Source organism: Brachyhypopomus gauderio, chromosome 14 (genome assembly GCF_052324685.1).
Source record: "Brachyhypopomus gauderio isolate BG-103 chromosome 14, BGAUD_0.2, whole genome shotgun sequence".
In the NCBI taxonomy this organism is placed as follows: domain Eukaryota; kingdom Metazoa; phylum Chordata; class Actinopteri; order Gymnotiformes; family Hypopomidae; genus Brachyhypopomus; species Brachyhypopomus gauderio.
This window is the reverse complement of record NC_135224.1, coordinates 13,113,429-13,131,186: the sequence shown is the minus strand read 5'-3', so window position 1 is coordinate 13,131,186 and position 17,758 is coordinate 13,113,429. Positions and strand designations below refer to the sequence as shown.

General features: G+C 46.6%; 1 protein-coding gene across 6 annotated transcripts; it reads right to left on the bottom strand.

Annotated features, from left to right (window-relative positions):
• Nucleotides 1-4,228: 4,228 nt before the first annotated feature.
• On the bottom strand, nt 4,229-17,562 carry puf60a (poly-U binding splicing factor a). Of its 6 annotated transcripts, XM_076972135.1 has the most exons (14): nt 17,430-17,562; nt 16,455-16,543; nt 15,642-15,748; nt 14,869-14,964; nt 14,676-14,771; nt 14,148-14,219; nt 13,768-13,929; nt 13,596-13,688; nt 13,152-13,365; nt 12,639-12,829; nt 12,267-12,323; nt 9,978-10,098; nt 8,429-8,673; nt 4,229-4,959 (listed from the first exon to the last, which is right to left on the bottom strand). In XM_076972135.1, exons 4-14 carry the CDS (start codon nt 14,944-14,946, stop codon nt 4,660-4,662), a joined length of 1,629 nt encoding a protein of 542 aa, XP_076828250.1. In that variant the 5' UTR covers nt 14,947-14,964; nt 15,642-15,748; nt 16,455-16,543; nt 17,430-17,562; the 3' UTR covers nt 4,229-4,659. The 6 variants fall into 6 exon arrangements, with proteins under 6 accessions (XP_076828250.1, XP_076828249.1, XP_076828251.1 ...); XM_076972134.1 differs by lacking the exon at nt 15,642-15,748; XM_076972136.1 differs by lacking the exon at nt 16,455-16,543 and having other exon boundaries at nt 17,430-17,454.
• Nucleotides 17,563-17,758: the final 196 nt, after the last annotated feature.

Below are 17,758 nucleotides of genomic sequence, written 5' to 3'. Positions count from 1 at the left end.
ATACCCGAAACACAAAGACTAAATACAAACCTTAATGAACACTCAACAAGCGACAGCTGACATCAATGAAACAAAACGAGAGGTGGAACAGAACTGAAGACCAGGAGAGGAGGAGCTGGGCTAGACAGACAGAGAGGGGGCGGAGCCAGACGTGACAGAACCCCCCCTCTAAAGCGCCACTCCGGGGCGCTAAGAACCATACAAGAAAACAAACAAATCACGCAGAAACCGGGGCAAAACCAGGACGAACAACACGGAAACCAGGAAACAAGACAGGAGACACGGAGGCAGGCCCAGACGCAGAAGTCGGCGAACACCTAAAACCAGGACAAAACATAGAAGACATGGAAGAGGCAGGGGACACAGGGTCAGAGAAAGGAAGCGAAACACTGGACACAGTCGGCACGCCACCGGACGGCACAGGCCCAAGCGACCTAGAGGCAGAGAAAAGACGGGATCCCATTGGGAGCATTCCAGAAGGCGAGGCTGTGGAAAAAGAAACAACACCGGGTGTGTGAATGGGAGGGGATGAGGAACTAGCCGAACCTTCAGAGGGAGAAGAGGCAAGTGCAGTAGCGGATCCGGGGAAAAAAAACAGACCGGATGAACAGGAGACAACAGAGGTGAGTATTTGAAGAACCAAGGATATATGAACCGGAACAAGTCGAACACACAGACAAGGAACCGAAACCGTATAGGGCACAAAAACACACGAACCTGAAACAGACACGGGTACAGAGACTACAGAGGAACAATAGGAGGTCACAGGAACAGGCACAAACACGTATTCAGGGACAGGAGTCCAGAACAAAAGTTTCATGTGGGCCATGTGTTCCAGGAGTTCCCACATTGTGGGGGTTATGTTAACCCCTGTGCCATAGTCATAGACCCCTTGGGTGGCTGTTCCCAGCAGTCCCTGTGGCTGGGTAGGCGGAATAGGCTGCGCAGGTCCTGGCGCAAACTGAGCAGTCTGAGGGTCAGGCAAAGACCCCTTGCAGGACACCGGAATGGGCGGCGACGACCACCTCCCAGCAGCTGGAACAGGTGGCGACAACGGCAGCCACCATCTCTGGAACACGGGGACGTGCGGTGATGATGGCGGCGACCCCTTCCAGACAGCAGGAACCGGCGGCGGCGACGGCGGCGACCCCCTCCGGGCAGCAGGAACAGGCGGCGGCGACGGCAGCGACCCCCTCCGGGCAGCAGGAACAGGCGGCGGCGACCCCCTCCGGGCAGCAGGAACAGGCGGCGGCGACGGCAGCGACCCCCTCCGGGCAGCAGGAACAGGCGGCGGCGGCGGCGGCGACCCCCTCCGGGCAGCAGGAACAGGCGGCGGCGACGGCGGCGACCCCCTCCGGGCAGCAGGAACAGGCGGCGGCGACCCCCTCCGGGCAGCAGGAACAGGCGGCGGCGACCCCCTCCGGCGGCGACCCCCTCCGGGCAGCAGGAACAGGCGGCGGCAACGGCGGCGACCCCCTCCAGAGTCTCCATTTCATGGGCTCTCCGCGTCATTAGGAGCTCAGCTCAGAACATGAAGTTCAAAGAAAGATTTATTTAAGATCTGTTTTGGAGTTGAGTAGAAGTGCTAACATCACATTTTAATTTTTAATATTAACATGCAAAGACTCTGTCACAGTCAGATTTGGTCAAAAATAAACCGGACTTTTGGCAAATATCAGCAGACGAACTGAACTGAAACTGTCCTGCTGGTGTGGAGATCAGGACCTAATGACTAATCTCACCATAACTCTGATAGTTGTTGCACATGTGGTGGGTTGTAACATCATGGCCCTGACATAGTAGTTATGAGAAGTAAATTATTATGAAAGGAGAAACACACGATTTATCTGTGAATGTCAGTTGAAACAGTGCAACAGTACTATTTCACATTACAGATGACACTAAGGGTCAAGCAGAGTAAACAAACCAAACCAATCCCCAAACTAGGATGGATGGAGGCTCAAATGCCAATGGGTCAATCCAACAAACATGCAAAGGAGTAGTACACACTGGGAATAGTACACACCGGGAGTAGTACACACTGGGAATAGTACGCACCGGGAGTAGTACACATGGGAATAGTACGCACCGGGAGTAGTACACATGGGAATAGTACGCACTGGGAGTAGTACACACCAGGAGTAGTACACAACTGGAATAATACACAACAAACACAGAATGGATTAAAGCACTCAGCACACACAGGACTAGTGGCTCTACTTCACAAAGATCAGTTCAACATCAGCTGTGAGGAGACGGTGAGTGAGAGTAAATGACCTGAAAAATCTGCTCATCCCACATGTACCACAACCTCAGTGAGCTCCTTCTCTGCACACTATGATGGGCTGCCCAACCTCAGTGAACTCCTCCTCTACACACTATGATTGGCTGTTCAACCTCAGTGAGCTCAGGACAAGTATTATTTCTTTTCAACCCAGAAAACGATGGAGACACTAGTGATGATGACTTACTAGAACACTTTTTTATCACGCATATTCCTCCACAGCCTTAAGTTTTTTCTTGAACTCTTTGGACTGATCTGTCCAGAGAATGGACTTCCAGAAAGCCTGTGGTGTGTCCAAGTGCACTTTGGCAAAGTTTTAACAGGCAACTTTGTTCTTTTTGGAGATGGACTTCCTTCTAGCAACTCTCCCATGAAAGCCACATTTATTGATTTGTTTGCCTGATTGTAGATGCATGTACATTTTCCCAGATGCTGCCAGTGAGGTCTGTCTGGAGGAGATGTGGGTGGTGTGATGTGTGGTGTGTGTGTGTGTGTTGGCCTTTACCTAACATTTCTGGTGCTTCTTGATGTAAGGTTTGATGGTAGTTTCCTTTAACTTTTAATCAGTGTGGCTGAAATCTTTTCCCCAGAGAAGGTCATTTGATTGGTCTGCTTAATTGATTACTTGTGTTTCACCTGAGTCCTTTATCTTTACTTTTGCACTCTGCTCTGATTCCATGTTTCATGTAGTCTGCTGGCAACACACATATTTCCTTCAAAACAAGTAAATGGAACTGATGAACATAAACTTAACATTTCATTTATAAACACCAGGGTTGCCAACTCTCACGCAATGAGCGTGAGACACACGCATTTGTCTGTCTTCACATGCTCACACGCCATACATACATACATGCTGAAAAAAATCTAGTTTATTTATCCCTGATCTACATCTATGATTCAATGAGTTACTAGTTCGCTCTGGCGCCAACCACTGGTGATCGATCGCTTTAGGCGCTGCACCCCCCCCCCCCCCCAAGTGATTTTGAAAAGTTGGCAACCCTACAAACACTGCTGATGATAAAATAAGAGAATCATGATAAAACAGAAGCATCTAAACTACTCAAGTTCACAAACCTTTCAGCAGCAACACTTCAGAATCACTTGTGCTACAAATAGTTAAATGTGTTACACAACATGGGTGTGTTCGTTATGTTCCACTGTTTCAGCATGCTTACATTTTATTCAGGACAATTAGACCTGATGTGTACATGATCATCGTCGTGTGTCGAACTAGCAGAGCCACAGTTACATTAAGAATGCTGAAATGCACCAAAGCATGTTTAAACAAGTCGGTGTGATTGCTCCCATCACCTGGTTAATTCTGTGATGTCGAGTGAGTTTGCTCTATAAACCCAGTCAGCTCCAGTTCTTTATGTAAGGTGTTCACTTTCCACGATTATATAATACATAACCTTGTCAGTTCAAGTAACTCCAGGACTTCACAAGATGACAATACCGTTTGTTTGTTGCACAACACTTGTGTGAAGTAACTCTGTCTCTCTCCTGTCCTGTATGTAGAAGCTGTTTAGCAGAGGCCCATCATAATGTAACCCCATTATGGACCTACAACACTTAAACCTGGATTAACTACACATGAAAATAAGGACAGCTGATGGGGATAGAGGTCAAGATGGCATGACCCAAAATATAAAATTTTTTGTGGCAGCGAAAATAAATGTTCAGTCAAGATAGGCAATGTGGGGATATTCTGCATCTCACTCACTCACAAACAAATCACAATGAAGCATTTAGACAAACAAGGAAACAAAAAAATACAACATCCGTACAATTTCAAGAGAAAATGGTATTGCTGTGTTGACAAATTCAACATTTCAGGATGAATCAGAGATTACAAATAAAACAAAACAGTGTTAACTGCCTTTCTAATATTTAACATAAACGTCAGTTGATTAGTTAGAAACCACCAAACGAAAGAATTGTATTTGAAGAATTTATTGTTCTGGGCATTTGAAACCAAGGGCTTTATAACAAGATGATGAATTCTTTGAGGAGTAAATTATGGTAAGAAAAAAAAAAAAACCAAAAATAAAAATGTTGCAACCAAATCAAAACTAATAGAAGGGGAAGGAACAAAACTGATACAAAACAAATATCCAGATATCAAGTCCTTCACAGTGGGCAACAGTGATAAGATAAAAAAAAAACCCAAACAAGACCATGAACGTCTGCCTTTGTCCCTAATGGGATCATTAATAACATTAATATCAACATCGATAAAAAATAATTACAAGTTAAAAAGAGGCCAGCACCACTGTGAATGGTGGCCAGCAGCGTTATCTGTAAGTGAGAGACAGAAGCAAGAGGAAGGTCATGGAAGGTCATGAAAGGTAGGGAGGGTCGCATTTTCAAGTCTATGCAGAGAGGTCGCTGTTGTCAAACCGCTCCTGATCGTACACCTCAGCAACGACCTTTCGACCTCCGAACCAGCGGTTGTTAAGTGCCTGAATGGCCTTGTTCATCTCGGACGCTGCGGAGAACTCCACAAAGATCTTGACGATGACCTCGGCGTCCTCCTCTTCTCCTTGTTTCTCCTGGTAGATGATCACTCTGTTCACGGCGCCAAACTTGCCGCACTCTTCCGTCACCTCTCCCTCCAGGTCGTCATCGATGTCCTCTGGACCCACCATGTTCCTGAGCACCATCACCGTGGACTGGAGGAGAGGAGCAGCACATTACAAACAGCCAGCAGCACTACCGACAACATATCGTCCCCTTTGGTATCAATAAAAGTATCGATCCATCTCCAACTACAAGCCCACACCAGGGCACAGCAGCACTTCTGAAGTACTTGAAGAAAAAACTAAAGATTGTGTTCGGAACAGATTTTTTAAAACTTGTGTAAACACCAACACCTTAGACCCCCCATACTCAAATAGCGGCCTATCTATTTATGGCCCGCGAGCTGTTTTGAAAAGTGTTTTTTTTTTAGGAATCTTTTTTTTCCCCCAATCGTGCTATCCGCTCTTATTTTTACCCTGCCTTAGACCATTTCCAGAGTACTCACATGTGCGTGAGGGAAAGAAGTCCAGTTCCTAACCATCTCCCCCATCAATACTTCCATCTTGGACTCCCCAAACAAATGAAAACTGTACCATTAACCTTCTTAAAAATCACATTAAAATGTGTCAGAATTAGTGGACTGTAACAAAGTAAACGTAATTCGTTAATGTACTTAAGTAAATTTGTTTTTTTTTTGTTTTTACTTTACTCAAGTATTTCCCTTTTTTGTAACTTTTACTCTACTACATGTGAAAGCTGTCGTTACTTCAGGCTTCATGTGTAACAAAGTAACGTCAAAACAAAAGAAGCGCAAAGCCCGTGCACCAATCAGTGTTCAGTTCAACAGCGCTACAAGCGCATCAAGCAGCGTACAGTTAAACGGTAATGCAACAGCATTAAAGGGAGGACTTCTACTTGTACTGGTGTAACTGTGCGTTCACACCGAAAGCGATAAAATCGCTCTCTGTCGCCGAGTCGCCAGCATCGCGTCGCGTGGGGGCGTGTCCAACAGCACGCCTGCATGCAGCACGTGACAGATATGCAAATCACGTTTTTAAAGCAGGAAGCAGTATTTATTTTAATCTATTGATTACAGGACACACGATTATAAAGGAGTGCGTGTATAAAACATAGTGTGTGTATAAAACACATAGTATATAAACCTAAAATGTTTATGTATTTTTTTTTTTACTTTTTACCCCAGACCCGAAGATCAAACAGGAATTTAAAAAACCATAACCAATAATAGGGTATACGCTAATTTATTGCAGATGTTTTTTAACAAATGAACAGTATTCCCTCCAAAAATAAACATCGTAAAGTGCGGGACATCCAGAGACAGCCACTATTAATCTCTCCTCCATTTTGCAATCGGAACAAATAATCTTCCATCTTGGACTCCCCAAACAAATGAAAACTGTACCATTAACCTTCTTAAAAATCACATTAAAATGTGTCAGAATTAGTGGACTGTAACAAAGTAAATGTAATTCGTTACTGTACTTAAGTAAATTTGTTTTTTTTTTGTTTTTACTTTACTCAAGTATTTCCCTTTTTTGTAACTTTTACTCTACTACATGTGAAAGCTGTCGTTACTTCAGGCTTCATGTGTAACAAAGTAACGTCAAAACAAAAGAAGCGCAAAGCCCGTGCACCAATCAGTGTTCGGTTCAACAGCGCTACAAGCGCATCAAGCAGCGTACAGTTAAACGGTAATGCAACAGCATACAAGTTTGAAAGAAAATATACCACCCTACTGATTGTAATGCACCACACAATCCATGGGCCTTTTTTTTTTTTTTTTTTTTTTTTTTTTTAGGTAGTCAAGGAAAAAAAGACATTCGTTTTCAAGTGCCTTCTCTGCCTGCCTCAGTATCATACTATTTCTTCCTTCAAAAATTCCCCATCCAATTTAAGGAAGCATGTAGAGGTAAGAGAATTTCATAGGCCTACTGGTCATTTAACTTAATGAGAAATCTAACAATGTCTAGCAGCAAACCATTTCTTTGTGTATGTTAAAATAAGTGCGACATTATCATTGTTTACATGTTTAGCTAGCTAGCTAGCCAAGTAGGCTATTGTTAGTACTCAACCGAAAACTGCCTTAGCAACTCACTCAGCATGTGGCTAGCCAAGTTACTTATTTTATCATAGTTCATAATATTGAGCTTCCAGCTAAATGCATTGATATTGTGAAAAACATTTGAACATAGCATTTTACGTTAGAAAACAAATTCTATTTGGTAGGTTTTACATGCAGAGCATGGTGCTAAAACAGTTAGCAGGTCGCTGCTAGTTGATATTTTGTCTTTAATTTTGTGCTTTTGCATATGCTAAAATGATCTAAAGTATTCTGCAATAACAATTATTCTGTATCCTATTTGTATGGTGCAGTAAAATACAGGAAATATTAATTTTATTCATCAAATAGAACAAGATCGATATTTGGATTTGCAATTGCAAATAAATCTTTAACCAAAATATTGCTTGTTCGCAAAAAGTTACTTCATAACCACTTGGTCCTACCAAATAGAAATTACATGGCTTGTGTTTTCTGCTTATGATAATTTTCAATACTTATGTACATTTGAAGGCCAATACTTTTGTATTTTCTAGTAGAAGTCTAAAGGGAGGACTTCTACTTGTACTGGTGTAACTGTGCGTTCACACCGAAAGCGATAAAATCGCTCTCTGTCGCCGAGTCGCCAGCATCGCGTCGCGTGGGGGCGTGTCCAACAGCACGCCTGCATGCAGCACGTGACAGATATGCAAATCACGTTTTTAAAGCAGGACGCAGTATTTATTTTAATCTATTGATTACAGGACACACAATTATAAAGGAGTGCGTGTATAAAACATAGTGTGTGTATAAAACACATAGTATATAAACCTAAAATGTTTATGTATTTTTTTTTTTACTTTTTACCCCAGACCCGAAGATCAAACAGGAATTTAAAAAATCATAACCAATAATAGGGTATACGCTAATTTATTGCAGATGTTTTTTAACAAATGAACAGTATTCCCTCCAAAAATAAACATCGTAAAGTGCGGGACATCCAGAGACAGCCACTATTAATCTCTCCTCCATTTTGCAATCGGAACAAATAATCAGTAGGAACCAAAGTCAGAGGTGCGGTTTCGGAGGAGGGTGCAAACATACTTTCTGATTGGTAGTCACCGCCGCGCGTCACTGCTCATTTGCATAAAGTTGAGCCGAGCTCAACTTGTTCGCGTCGCTCGAATCGCTCACTTCGCGTCGCGTCGCTGGGTGTCGTTCACTCTCATTGAAAATTAATGACTTCCGGTCGCCGTGTCGCTCTCGTCGCTTTCGGTGTGAACGCACAGTAATGTTTTACCTTGTGCATCTGTACATTAACTCAAGTGTGTAGTTTGTGTACTTTGTCCACCACTGCAGATAGCATCTTGCTATACATTCTGCTCATTTTGACAAATGTAGAGATCTTTGAGTAGGTCTTCCGTTACATTTTAGGGGTTAACGGACGAACAAGGCAGTTCTGTGCTATGCATCAGTGCTGGATGGAAGAAGCAGCAAGACCCCGCCCCCCTTCCTGCTTCAGCAGCAGAGCTCCGCCCCCCTTCCTGCTTCAGCAGACTCACCTCCTGCTTCCGCAGCAGTTTCTGCATGACCATGTGCCTGGCGCTGCTTCCAGAGATGCTCATGTGCTCCTGCTCGCTGAGCATCTCCTGGCCCGTGCCGTCCTGGGCCGCGTCCTCCTCCTCTTTATCCAGCTTCTCCTTGGCCTCCTGCGCCGCAGCGACCGCGGCAGAGAGCACCGGTGGAGAGGCCAGCACAGGGTTCACCAGGCCAACCTGGGGGATCACCGGCCGCGCTGGGGTCACACCTGCACAGAGAGGCAGGGGTGAGTGTGGTCGCTCGGCCCATCAGGGGAGGGAGAGACAGCACGGAGCCCCGGGGCTTCTGGGAAAGCCCCGTGTGGTGTGGCGCTGTTTGCCAGACCACTGGGGCTCCGGTACAACTGTCAAACTTAAAATCATCCTACTCCCTTAAAAATGCATGGGGTTGTAGACATGACATTTTTCACAGGCATTTCTTGAACATTGACCAGATATGTGTAACAACTACGTTTGTAAGGCAGGGCAAGCTGACCAGTTCCTTCATATTTTCAGCTCGTTTTTTAAAAAATGCTTTCAGATGCACCAGAGGTATTAGGTCACCAATGTAGATGTCTAAATGAGTACTGGCTACTTGCCTCTGTGAACACATGGTCAGTCATTACTGGAGCACGAGTGCTTAACATGACATTGAGAGAGAGGGAGTCGCTTAAATGGTGGTTTACAAAAGTGGGGTGGAGAAGGTGGTGTGGAGAAGGTGGGGTTCAGTCTTCCTCCGGGTGGACTGATGAACACCACCCATCACTGCTCTTAGAATCCTTTGCCCCTCATGTCTGTCAGTTCAGATGAAAGGTTACCAAGATCAACTCCACAAAGACACACAGGATCTGAGACTCACTGGCCAATGGTAATGAGAGATTTGTTTATGAGGGGAGGGGCTAGAAACAGTCCTCTTCACACTTGGATGGTCAGTGTGCAGCAAAGGGGAGGGGTTAAGAGGCCACGGTCAGGGCGATTGTTGAGAGTAAAGACAGGGAGGGGAAGAGAGGAGAGAGAGAAGGAGAAAAAGAGAAAGAAGAGAGACAAGGAGAGAAGAGAAAATAAAAGAGAATCTATTAGTGGACAGGTCCCACGACAGGCTGTGTTAAACTATGTAATGTGTAGGAGACAACAGAAACCTGGGGGGGGAGAGAGAGGGGTTAGCACAAACTAGCGTGGCACACACTGCGATACTGAAGGGTTCGAGAAACAAATGCACAATGAGGTAAACTGCATTTCCTCATCAGACTATGGGTTGGTGCAAACTACACTGATAAAGCACCAACATCAATAGCCAGTGTTTCAACATTAATCTGAGTGTAAAAATCGGTCAAATCTTCAAGGAATCAAACATATGATCATCTGAAACACACACTGCATGTCTGCTGTGCTCAACTACACTGTCACCTGGGCAACACACACCACCTCCATGCCCCACACACACACACACACACACACACACACACACACACACACACACTCTAGGTACTAGGCCCTCAAAGCGCCCTGCAGTGGCCCCGGACCCACGGCCTACCTGTGATGACCCCTGGGGCCTGGGCAGCCATGACAGCCTGGGGCATGGTGCCCAGCTGCTGGGGCAGGTTGACAGAGCCCGCCGTCATCGCCCCCAGGATGGATGCACCCGCAACGGCTTCCTGCAACAACACAGGGGAACATATAGGAACACCGCCCGGACCGCGCCCGTTAGCTAGCACACACAGTGACGTAGACGAGACAGGACGAGGGACAGGACAGAGACACACGTGCGCAAACACACACGCGTTTGAGATAGACCTGGGCCGGCTGCATACAAGTCGCTGTGTTAAAGACGTGGTGCGACATCTGGGCAGCACTGACATTTTGGCAAATATTGTTCGGTGGCTGCGTCTACAGCCGACGTCTCTAGCATTAATCAAAATTAAGTTTGTTTTTGCCAGCAGGTTTATTTTGTTCATTCATCTGCTCAAACTCTGATGTTCACTGATGATATTTGTAAACCTGGGCAAACGTTTAAGCCTTTCGGACCTTTTGTTCTTTCATCTACAGAAGTGAAATGCAGAATGACGCACTCAGTGCAACAGTGCCCTCTGCTGTCCACCTCCGTCATTACATCCTCAGTCACAAAGGCCAATTTGTGTGACTTTGCGCCATTTTGGAACGTCTACTTCCATGAACTACCATTACACACGGCTGGAGAGGCTGTGGCCTCTCCGTCACACACAAGCCCCCTTACAAACACGGAGCCTGTGGGACACGCCGACGAGCCAAGCATCCATATAACCTTCATTTGCCAAAGTGTCAGGCTGGTCACCTCACTTCTAGCCTGAAGCCCTCGGGACGTTTGTCCTGCTGAAGTGAGCTTACGATAGTCTCGGGTTCAACGGCTCTGACGGGCAACGGCTCCCAGCAGCCAGATGCAGGCTTTGGTTTGAGGAACACACCTGGTTCTCAGAATCTACACCACAAGGGTGGGTTAAACGAACAAGATCAGGTGTGCAAAACTTAAATCTCTTCTGTAAATTGTCCTCACCCAATCAGAGAATGACATTCCACCCAGGTAAGGTGAATTATTGATGAACCAAACATTAATGATTTTGGCAACACTAAAAATATTAACATAGTGTAGGTGCGTTATGTTCAGAAGAGTAAACATGGTTTACTCAACACAGCTAAATGGATCTGAACAGACGGCAAAGCAACAGCGTGCAGGATTAGCAAATATGCACAGACAATCATGCCTTGATCTGCTTTCATTTATATAATAAAAATGAAAATGTTAATGTACATATGCACCCCCACCTCCACATTATATACCAGTTCCATGTAATAATCCAAGTAAATCTGCTCAAATTTTGCTTTGCACTGTAAACAGTTTCCATTTTCATGGCCGATCATTCACCATAATTCACAGAGGTCGGCCGTGTGGCCCCCTCCTGGCTGAACCCTCCCACCCAGCTGGGTCAGGAGTGAGGGGCGCCCCCACCTGGCCACATAGGAGCGTTGCCCTTATATACAGCATATACAGCTGCCACTGCCAGGTATTACTTCACTACTGTCTGTATAATCAAATGCAACCAGGCCCAAGCCAAGAGACACAGAACACCCAGACAAAACAGAACCAAATCAGTCTAATTGTTCAGATTAAACAATCATACGTGTACATTTTTAACTCGTTTTAAAGTTACTTCCCTTTTTTTTTAATTTATTAATTTTTTTTTTTTTTTTTTTTTTTAACTTTCAGTATACTTAAATGACAAGTATGAGAACACAGGACAAAGTCACTGACTATATTTTCACAAGATTTAAATATGGCAACATGTTAATGCTGCAGCCCAGACTTGATCAAATTACTATGACAGTGAATATCCAGAAAATGAAATCCACAGCAATTAACTTAAGTTTTTTATCTACAGTTTGTAAGGACTAAAATGTAATGTTACAGATTAAGTGGACATCCTGATGCGTCCACTTATGAAATGAGGAGTTAAGCCTGAACACATGCATGTCTTTACCAAACAAACAGAATGTGCAGGTAACGCTTCAAGATCCTAAGAGCCCCGTTCAACAAATGACATAATTCTGCCTTTGACTGTTAGAAACGAGGGCTACTTGGGACCTTGAGACACCTGGAACTACAGCCGCCCAATCAACATCCAGTAATTACGTGACTGTCCAATTAACATTCTCTATCTGGCAGACTGGCACAATGATTTGTCAGCATCACTTGGAGGTCCTGAAGACAAGTCCCTCCCCCACACTTATAAATCTACACAAAACAAAAAGGCACCAGCGTGCTTGGAACAGAATTGCCTGAAGGATTTACCAGACAGTTGAGGAAGTCTTCTGTCCGATTCTCCGGAGTGGAAAGATTCCATGCCATCTGTTTTTGGAGTTTACACGCTATGTTATCTTTCTGCATATAAAAGTCTCTGTCTCATTTAAGTAATGCTGTGTCATACTGACTCTTCATGCCACTCAACAGCTAATCTGACTTAAAGCACAGCCCTCACACACAGCACCACCTCTGCACTAGCCTTGCTATGCCATTAAAAACAACAAAAATTAAAACAGAAAGAAAAGAAAAATCACGCTGCCTTATTTTACACAACGAATCTAGTGCCAAAGGAAGCACTGCTCACACACACGCACACACTCCCTGACTAGCCATACGTGGTAGAGGTCAAAGGTGGCTCACCTGGGCCGTGATCTTGGCCGTGGCTGCGGCGGCCGCTACGGCAGCGGCGGGGGGGAGTCCGCCGGGCGTCGTGGGCGTCAGGAGAGGGATGGGGGGGGTGACGGCCTTGCCCACGCGCAGGTACTGCCCGCCCAGGTCGAACAGGTTCATGGAAGACACCGCGTCCTGCGCCGACTGGGCCTTGTCGTACTCTGCAGGGGGGGGGGGGGGACACGGCGGCATGAGACTCCGACGGGCCTGCACGAACGCTCAGCGTAATTCTGCTAGCAGAGCTCGTGTCATTTACTGTGTAATTACCAGAGAGCACTTATGGCACAAACTGTCCGCAACTGAGCCTACGAAAAATAACGACAACAACAAAAAACAAAAACTTACTATGAAAGCATGTGAGGAACCCCACCCTCCTCTACCCCTGTGAGACATGTAGAGAACAGCATTCCGCCATGACTGACCGCACGCTGGCAGCCGCACACATGTATTTTCAACCTGACCAGAGGGGGCGCCGGTCCTCACCTATGAAACCGTATCCTTTGTGTTTCCCCGTGGTGGGCTCTCTCGCCAGCGTGCACGACTTGATCCTCCCGAAGGCCTCAAACACGCTCTTGATGTCCTCGTCCGACAGGTCGGGGTGCACGGACGCCACGTAGATGCGGTTGAAGGCGCGCGCTTCCTCCGCTAGCTGGTCTATGATTGGCTGGGCCTGTCCAATGTTGCTCGGCCGACCCACCTTAAGAGGCACAGTGGGAGGTCAGCGCGGACAAACAGGGCTGCTGTTTTTTTAATTATTTAATTTCACACAACAAAAACCCTTAAAGTTATACATGTAATCTAAACTCCATCCACCCCCTTTGAGACGACCACTGATGGTCTTGCTTAGCTTCTACATTTCTGCTCTGGGTAACAGAGCTGCTAAAAAACAAAAGCCACCATTAAATAATGAAACCGAATTCAACTCACTTTAATGTTCCTTCCTCCCAGCATGACGGAGTTCATCTGCTCCAGGGCCAGCTGAGCCGCCTCTGGTACCTCATACTCCACAAATGCAAAACCCTGCAGGGAGAGAACGGGGCTTCTGGTTAGGGCCCAGCAACAGACCCAGCGACAGACAGGTACAGGTGTGCGCACAGACCTTGTGCTTCAGTGTGACGGAGTCCCAGGACATGTCGATGCTCTTGATGGGGCCAAAGGGAGCAAACGCCTGTCTGATGGTGTCCTCGCCCAGCTCGTAGTAGATGGAGCCCACATACACGCGGCACATGATGGCTAGCGCCCGCTGCCTCTGGGCCGCCACCTGAAAACACCTCGCTATCAGACACCAGGCCGTTTCCCTGGCAACCACACCCACTACCCACAGTGCTCCAGTGACTGACAGCTGGTCTGGCACCAAAGACGTGTGGCTGGTTTTGCCACCCGACGTGATGCACGTGAGAAGACAGACAACAGACACGCCCAGAAATGGAGGAGAACGCATCCCTGCTGCTACATCAAGAACATTAGGACTTTGCTTACCGACTGTAGGGGTGAAAGTGCATCTCCGAAACCAGCCATGCTCAGTGATGCCATCTGTATGGAGTTCGGGATCTGGGTGGGAAGGACATGCATCTTGAGAAAATGGTCAACAGCCATGACTTCTCCCTACTACAGTTTACACAGGCTTCATCACCTTGAGAAGTGCACTAGGATTAGTCAACACATGCAGAGTCACATGAAGAAAAAAACAAACCAATAAAAGACATCATAACCTCCACGTGTGCACGTGGATCCGCTGAGAAAAACTGCAAACGCACGTATGACTGCATCCCGCGTGCACGTCCATGGATAAGACGACGCTCAGGAGAAACACCTGTGGCCTATTACATGGAGACTGTGGAGTCTCATGAAAAGGCTCACGTGGCTCGTTGCCTAGCGACGGCTCACGTGGCTCGTTGCCTAGCGACGGCTCACGTGGCTCGTTGCCTAGCGACGGCTCACGTGGCTCGTTGCCTAGCGACGGCTCACGTGGCTCGTTGCCTAGCGACGGCTCACGTGGCTCGTTACCTGGAGGTTATTGAGCTGCTGCTGTTGCTGCTGGGCGATGCTCTGCTGCTTGACCAGCACACTCTTGATGCTCTGCTCCATGGCGTACTTCTTTGCCTGCACCACAAAAACAAATGACAAATGCAGCGGTCGGTCAGAAGGGCGGCTACGAGCCCGTGAAGAAGAGGGACGACCGGTGTGTCGAGTGGGTCACCTTCTGCAGCGCCTCCTGCTGTTCGGGGGTGAGGGGCGGCAGGCCGAGCTTTGAGGCAGTGCTCTGTCCATTCTCCATCGTCAGAGCCTCGCCTCCCTGTGGAGAACACGTGAGGACAGAGTGAGCACACGTGAGCACCGAGCGTGAACGCATCCAGTCACGCTGCCGTCTGCAACATGCGCTACACAACACTCAACTTTACGGCCCTCTCCTGATTTCAGAGCAAGTACAGTCTCGTGTCCAACAGCCCAACTCAGGATGGAGGCACAAAATAAGCTACACGTTAAAGCTTTGACAGCGGACCCACCAATTAATGTTAAGAAAAAATTTACATATTCAATTCATGTTAATTAAATATCGTGCGGATATATATACACGTTTCAAACTACTGTGCATGCTCTGGAACCGTTCACAAAAGTGATTTACATGACTGCAATCTAGCCTAGAAATGTATGAAGACATTAAACTGCAAAGCTAAGGCCATTAACATGTATGAAGTCTATGGTTTGGGAATTTTAACTGCAGCACCCAGCTGTTTTCAGGACACGGCCTGTACTGCGACAGTAAAGTTTATGAAAGGGGAAACCACGCAGTCATGGTAGTACATGATACCGTTTCCCCTCAGCAGAAAAGGGAGAAAGAAAGGAAAAAACAAAAAGAATGATTAACGGTCAGGAGGGGGCGCTAGCCACTTCCTTAAAGTGCGAATGCTACGGTAAGTATGGTGAGGTGAGCCCCCTTACTCAGTACTACACAGAAGAAAACTGAGGTACCTTTGCTCAAATGAACTCCAGTGGTGCAGTGCCCCCCCTTAAGGAGGTTTGAACCCAAATGGTTCTGCCATTGTCTTTGGAAATATAGTACAGTCAAGAGATACGCTCTACAGCACAGACGACACACAGAGAGAAACGACAAAAAAGAAATAAAAAAAAATAAAGAAAAGAAAAAACACAAACCTACTTAGAACAAGAGATACTGGATAGGGAGACAACAATGTGAACACTGACATCCAAACTTGGAATGCTTCACACATTCAGGACATAAAGTCCAACATGCCATCCCAATACAGACGGAACGTTACTAAAGCATTTATATCACTTCAGAGGAACGCTTAAGATGATTATGAGGCTTAAAAAAAGAAAGCAGTCTCTCTCCATTACAGATGGCATGGTGAAAAAACAAGAAAACCTGTGTGCATTAGCGCCCCCTAGCTAGCAGTTATTTAACAACTAGTATACTACAAGCATGGCACACTTGGGTGATGCTTCAGATCATGAAAATGTGCAAACTTGTTTTAAAGCTACATGCACCTGACAAAATGAATTACAACACTGACTAAACAGGGTAACTTGGTACAGCTGACAGTATACAGAATATCGCACTGTTGGACCTTAGGCTAAATCTTTCTTTTGAGATGCTTAACTTTTCCCAGCGCTGTTTTCTGGATATGTTGAGGGATCTCTCCAGAAGAGGAGGAGATGGGGAGGAGGAGGACGAGGAGAGGGGGAGCGCTGATCCTGCCAGACAAACTCAACACGCGCGTCTACACGTGCCGCTCCGCGCGCGCGGTGGCCGGGCCGCCTTACCTAGCGCCTGCTCTTTGCTGAGGTGTCCTGATGCAGGGTTCACTGAAGAAATAACGCACAAGGAGAGCTTTGTGTGTTCAAAACTGAGTCTGGAAAAACAAAGAGTGCATCCATCAGTTTAGAAAACAGGAAACACCCAGCTTTAATACTCAAAAAATACTCTAAATACTTAAATACGCGTATGGCCCAGTTAGTGTAGTCCGCTACTTCGATGAAGCGCGAACGCGCAAGGACGCGGGCACGAGCACTAATGAATGTGTGGGGTAAGCCCTCGTCCGGTCTCCGCTGAAGCACAACCCGCCTCAAATGAACCGGTCGCTGGTTTGGTACCGGTACTTGGTACGAGTACTCGGCCCTCTCCACGCCGGGCGGCCCTCTCCGCCCCGCTAGCCGCTTTCCTGTACGCTCAGCTCGGACGTGTAGCCCGGCCGGCCACACGGGACCACGTCTATGGAACCGAGCAGCTGATACGATTTAAAACGACGGAAAGGCCGTTGGCGGAGCGGCGTTAAAACCGACGTGCGCGCGACCGCGTGAAAACACGAACGGCAAAGTTGAGGGAGCCGCCTAGCCTAGCATCGGGGAGACAATGTAAAGACGCGAGAGGAAGTTAGCCGACTCGCCCACTAGTTTAAACGTGTACGTAGTGAGAGGACACCCTTCAGGCCTGAAAGTTATATTTCAATGAAATATTCGAAGCAGGCTGCGTGGCGGCCAGCCGTGTAAGTGTAATAACCTTAGCGAGCTAACCGAGCTAACTGAGCTTAGCAGCTGCACGCGAGGCAAAAAAAAAAAAAGTCTCGCGGAGCAGCAGGCCACGAGCAAAAACCCGCTCGCGAACAGTAGCGGGATAAGCTTAAGTTCTCCAAACATAGCTTGTTCTACGTAAATATATTTAAGTATATATAAATACGGTTAGGCGATATGTATTCCTACACCGAATGCCAGACAAATATGTATTAAAACACAATTTACCGCAGAAACCGCCACCGCCATGAAGCACACCGTCCCGTATATAGCTAAGTCAATGGCGACGAAGACTGTGAAATATCGCGATGTTGTGACCTCACTCGTGCGCGGAGTGCAACTTGTGCTCGCGAGATTTTTCCAATGAAACGATTTGCTGCTGCATCATGTTTCCAGACTTTTCTCCCAGAAAGACACATGCTCTTATTTTCGCTGTCCTATTTCATACAACTAGGTAGCTAATACAGCCTATTAACATGTCGAAGGCGAAAAAGCCCTCAATACTTAGCGCTTCAGCTGTGATGACTGTGAATGTTACTAATGGAAATAATCGGAGG

What these genes read in the sequence shown, in the direction of transcription:
- puf60a (XM_076972133.1), bottom strand. Translation starts at nt 17,450, where the DNA reads ATGGCGGTGGCGGTTTCTGCG. An exon ending in AGCAGCTCAATAACCTCCAG is followed by an intron (nt 14,220 to 14,675) that starts GTAACGAGCCAC and finishes CTTCCCACCCAG; the next exon opens with ATCCCGAACTCCATACAGAT. An exon ending in AACTGCTGCGGAAGCAGGAG is followed by an intron (nt 4,960 to 8,428) that starts GTGAGTCTGCTG and finishes CCTCTCCTCCAG; the next exon opens with TCCACGGTGATGGTGCTCAG.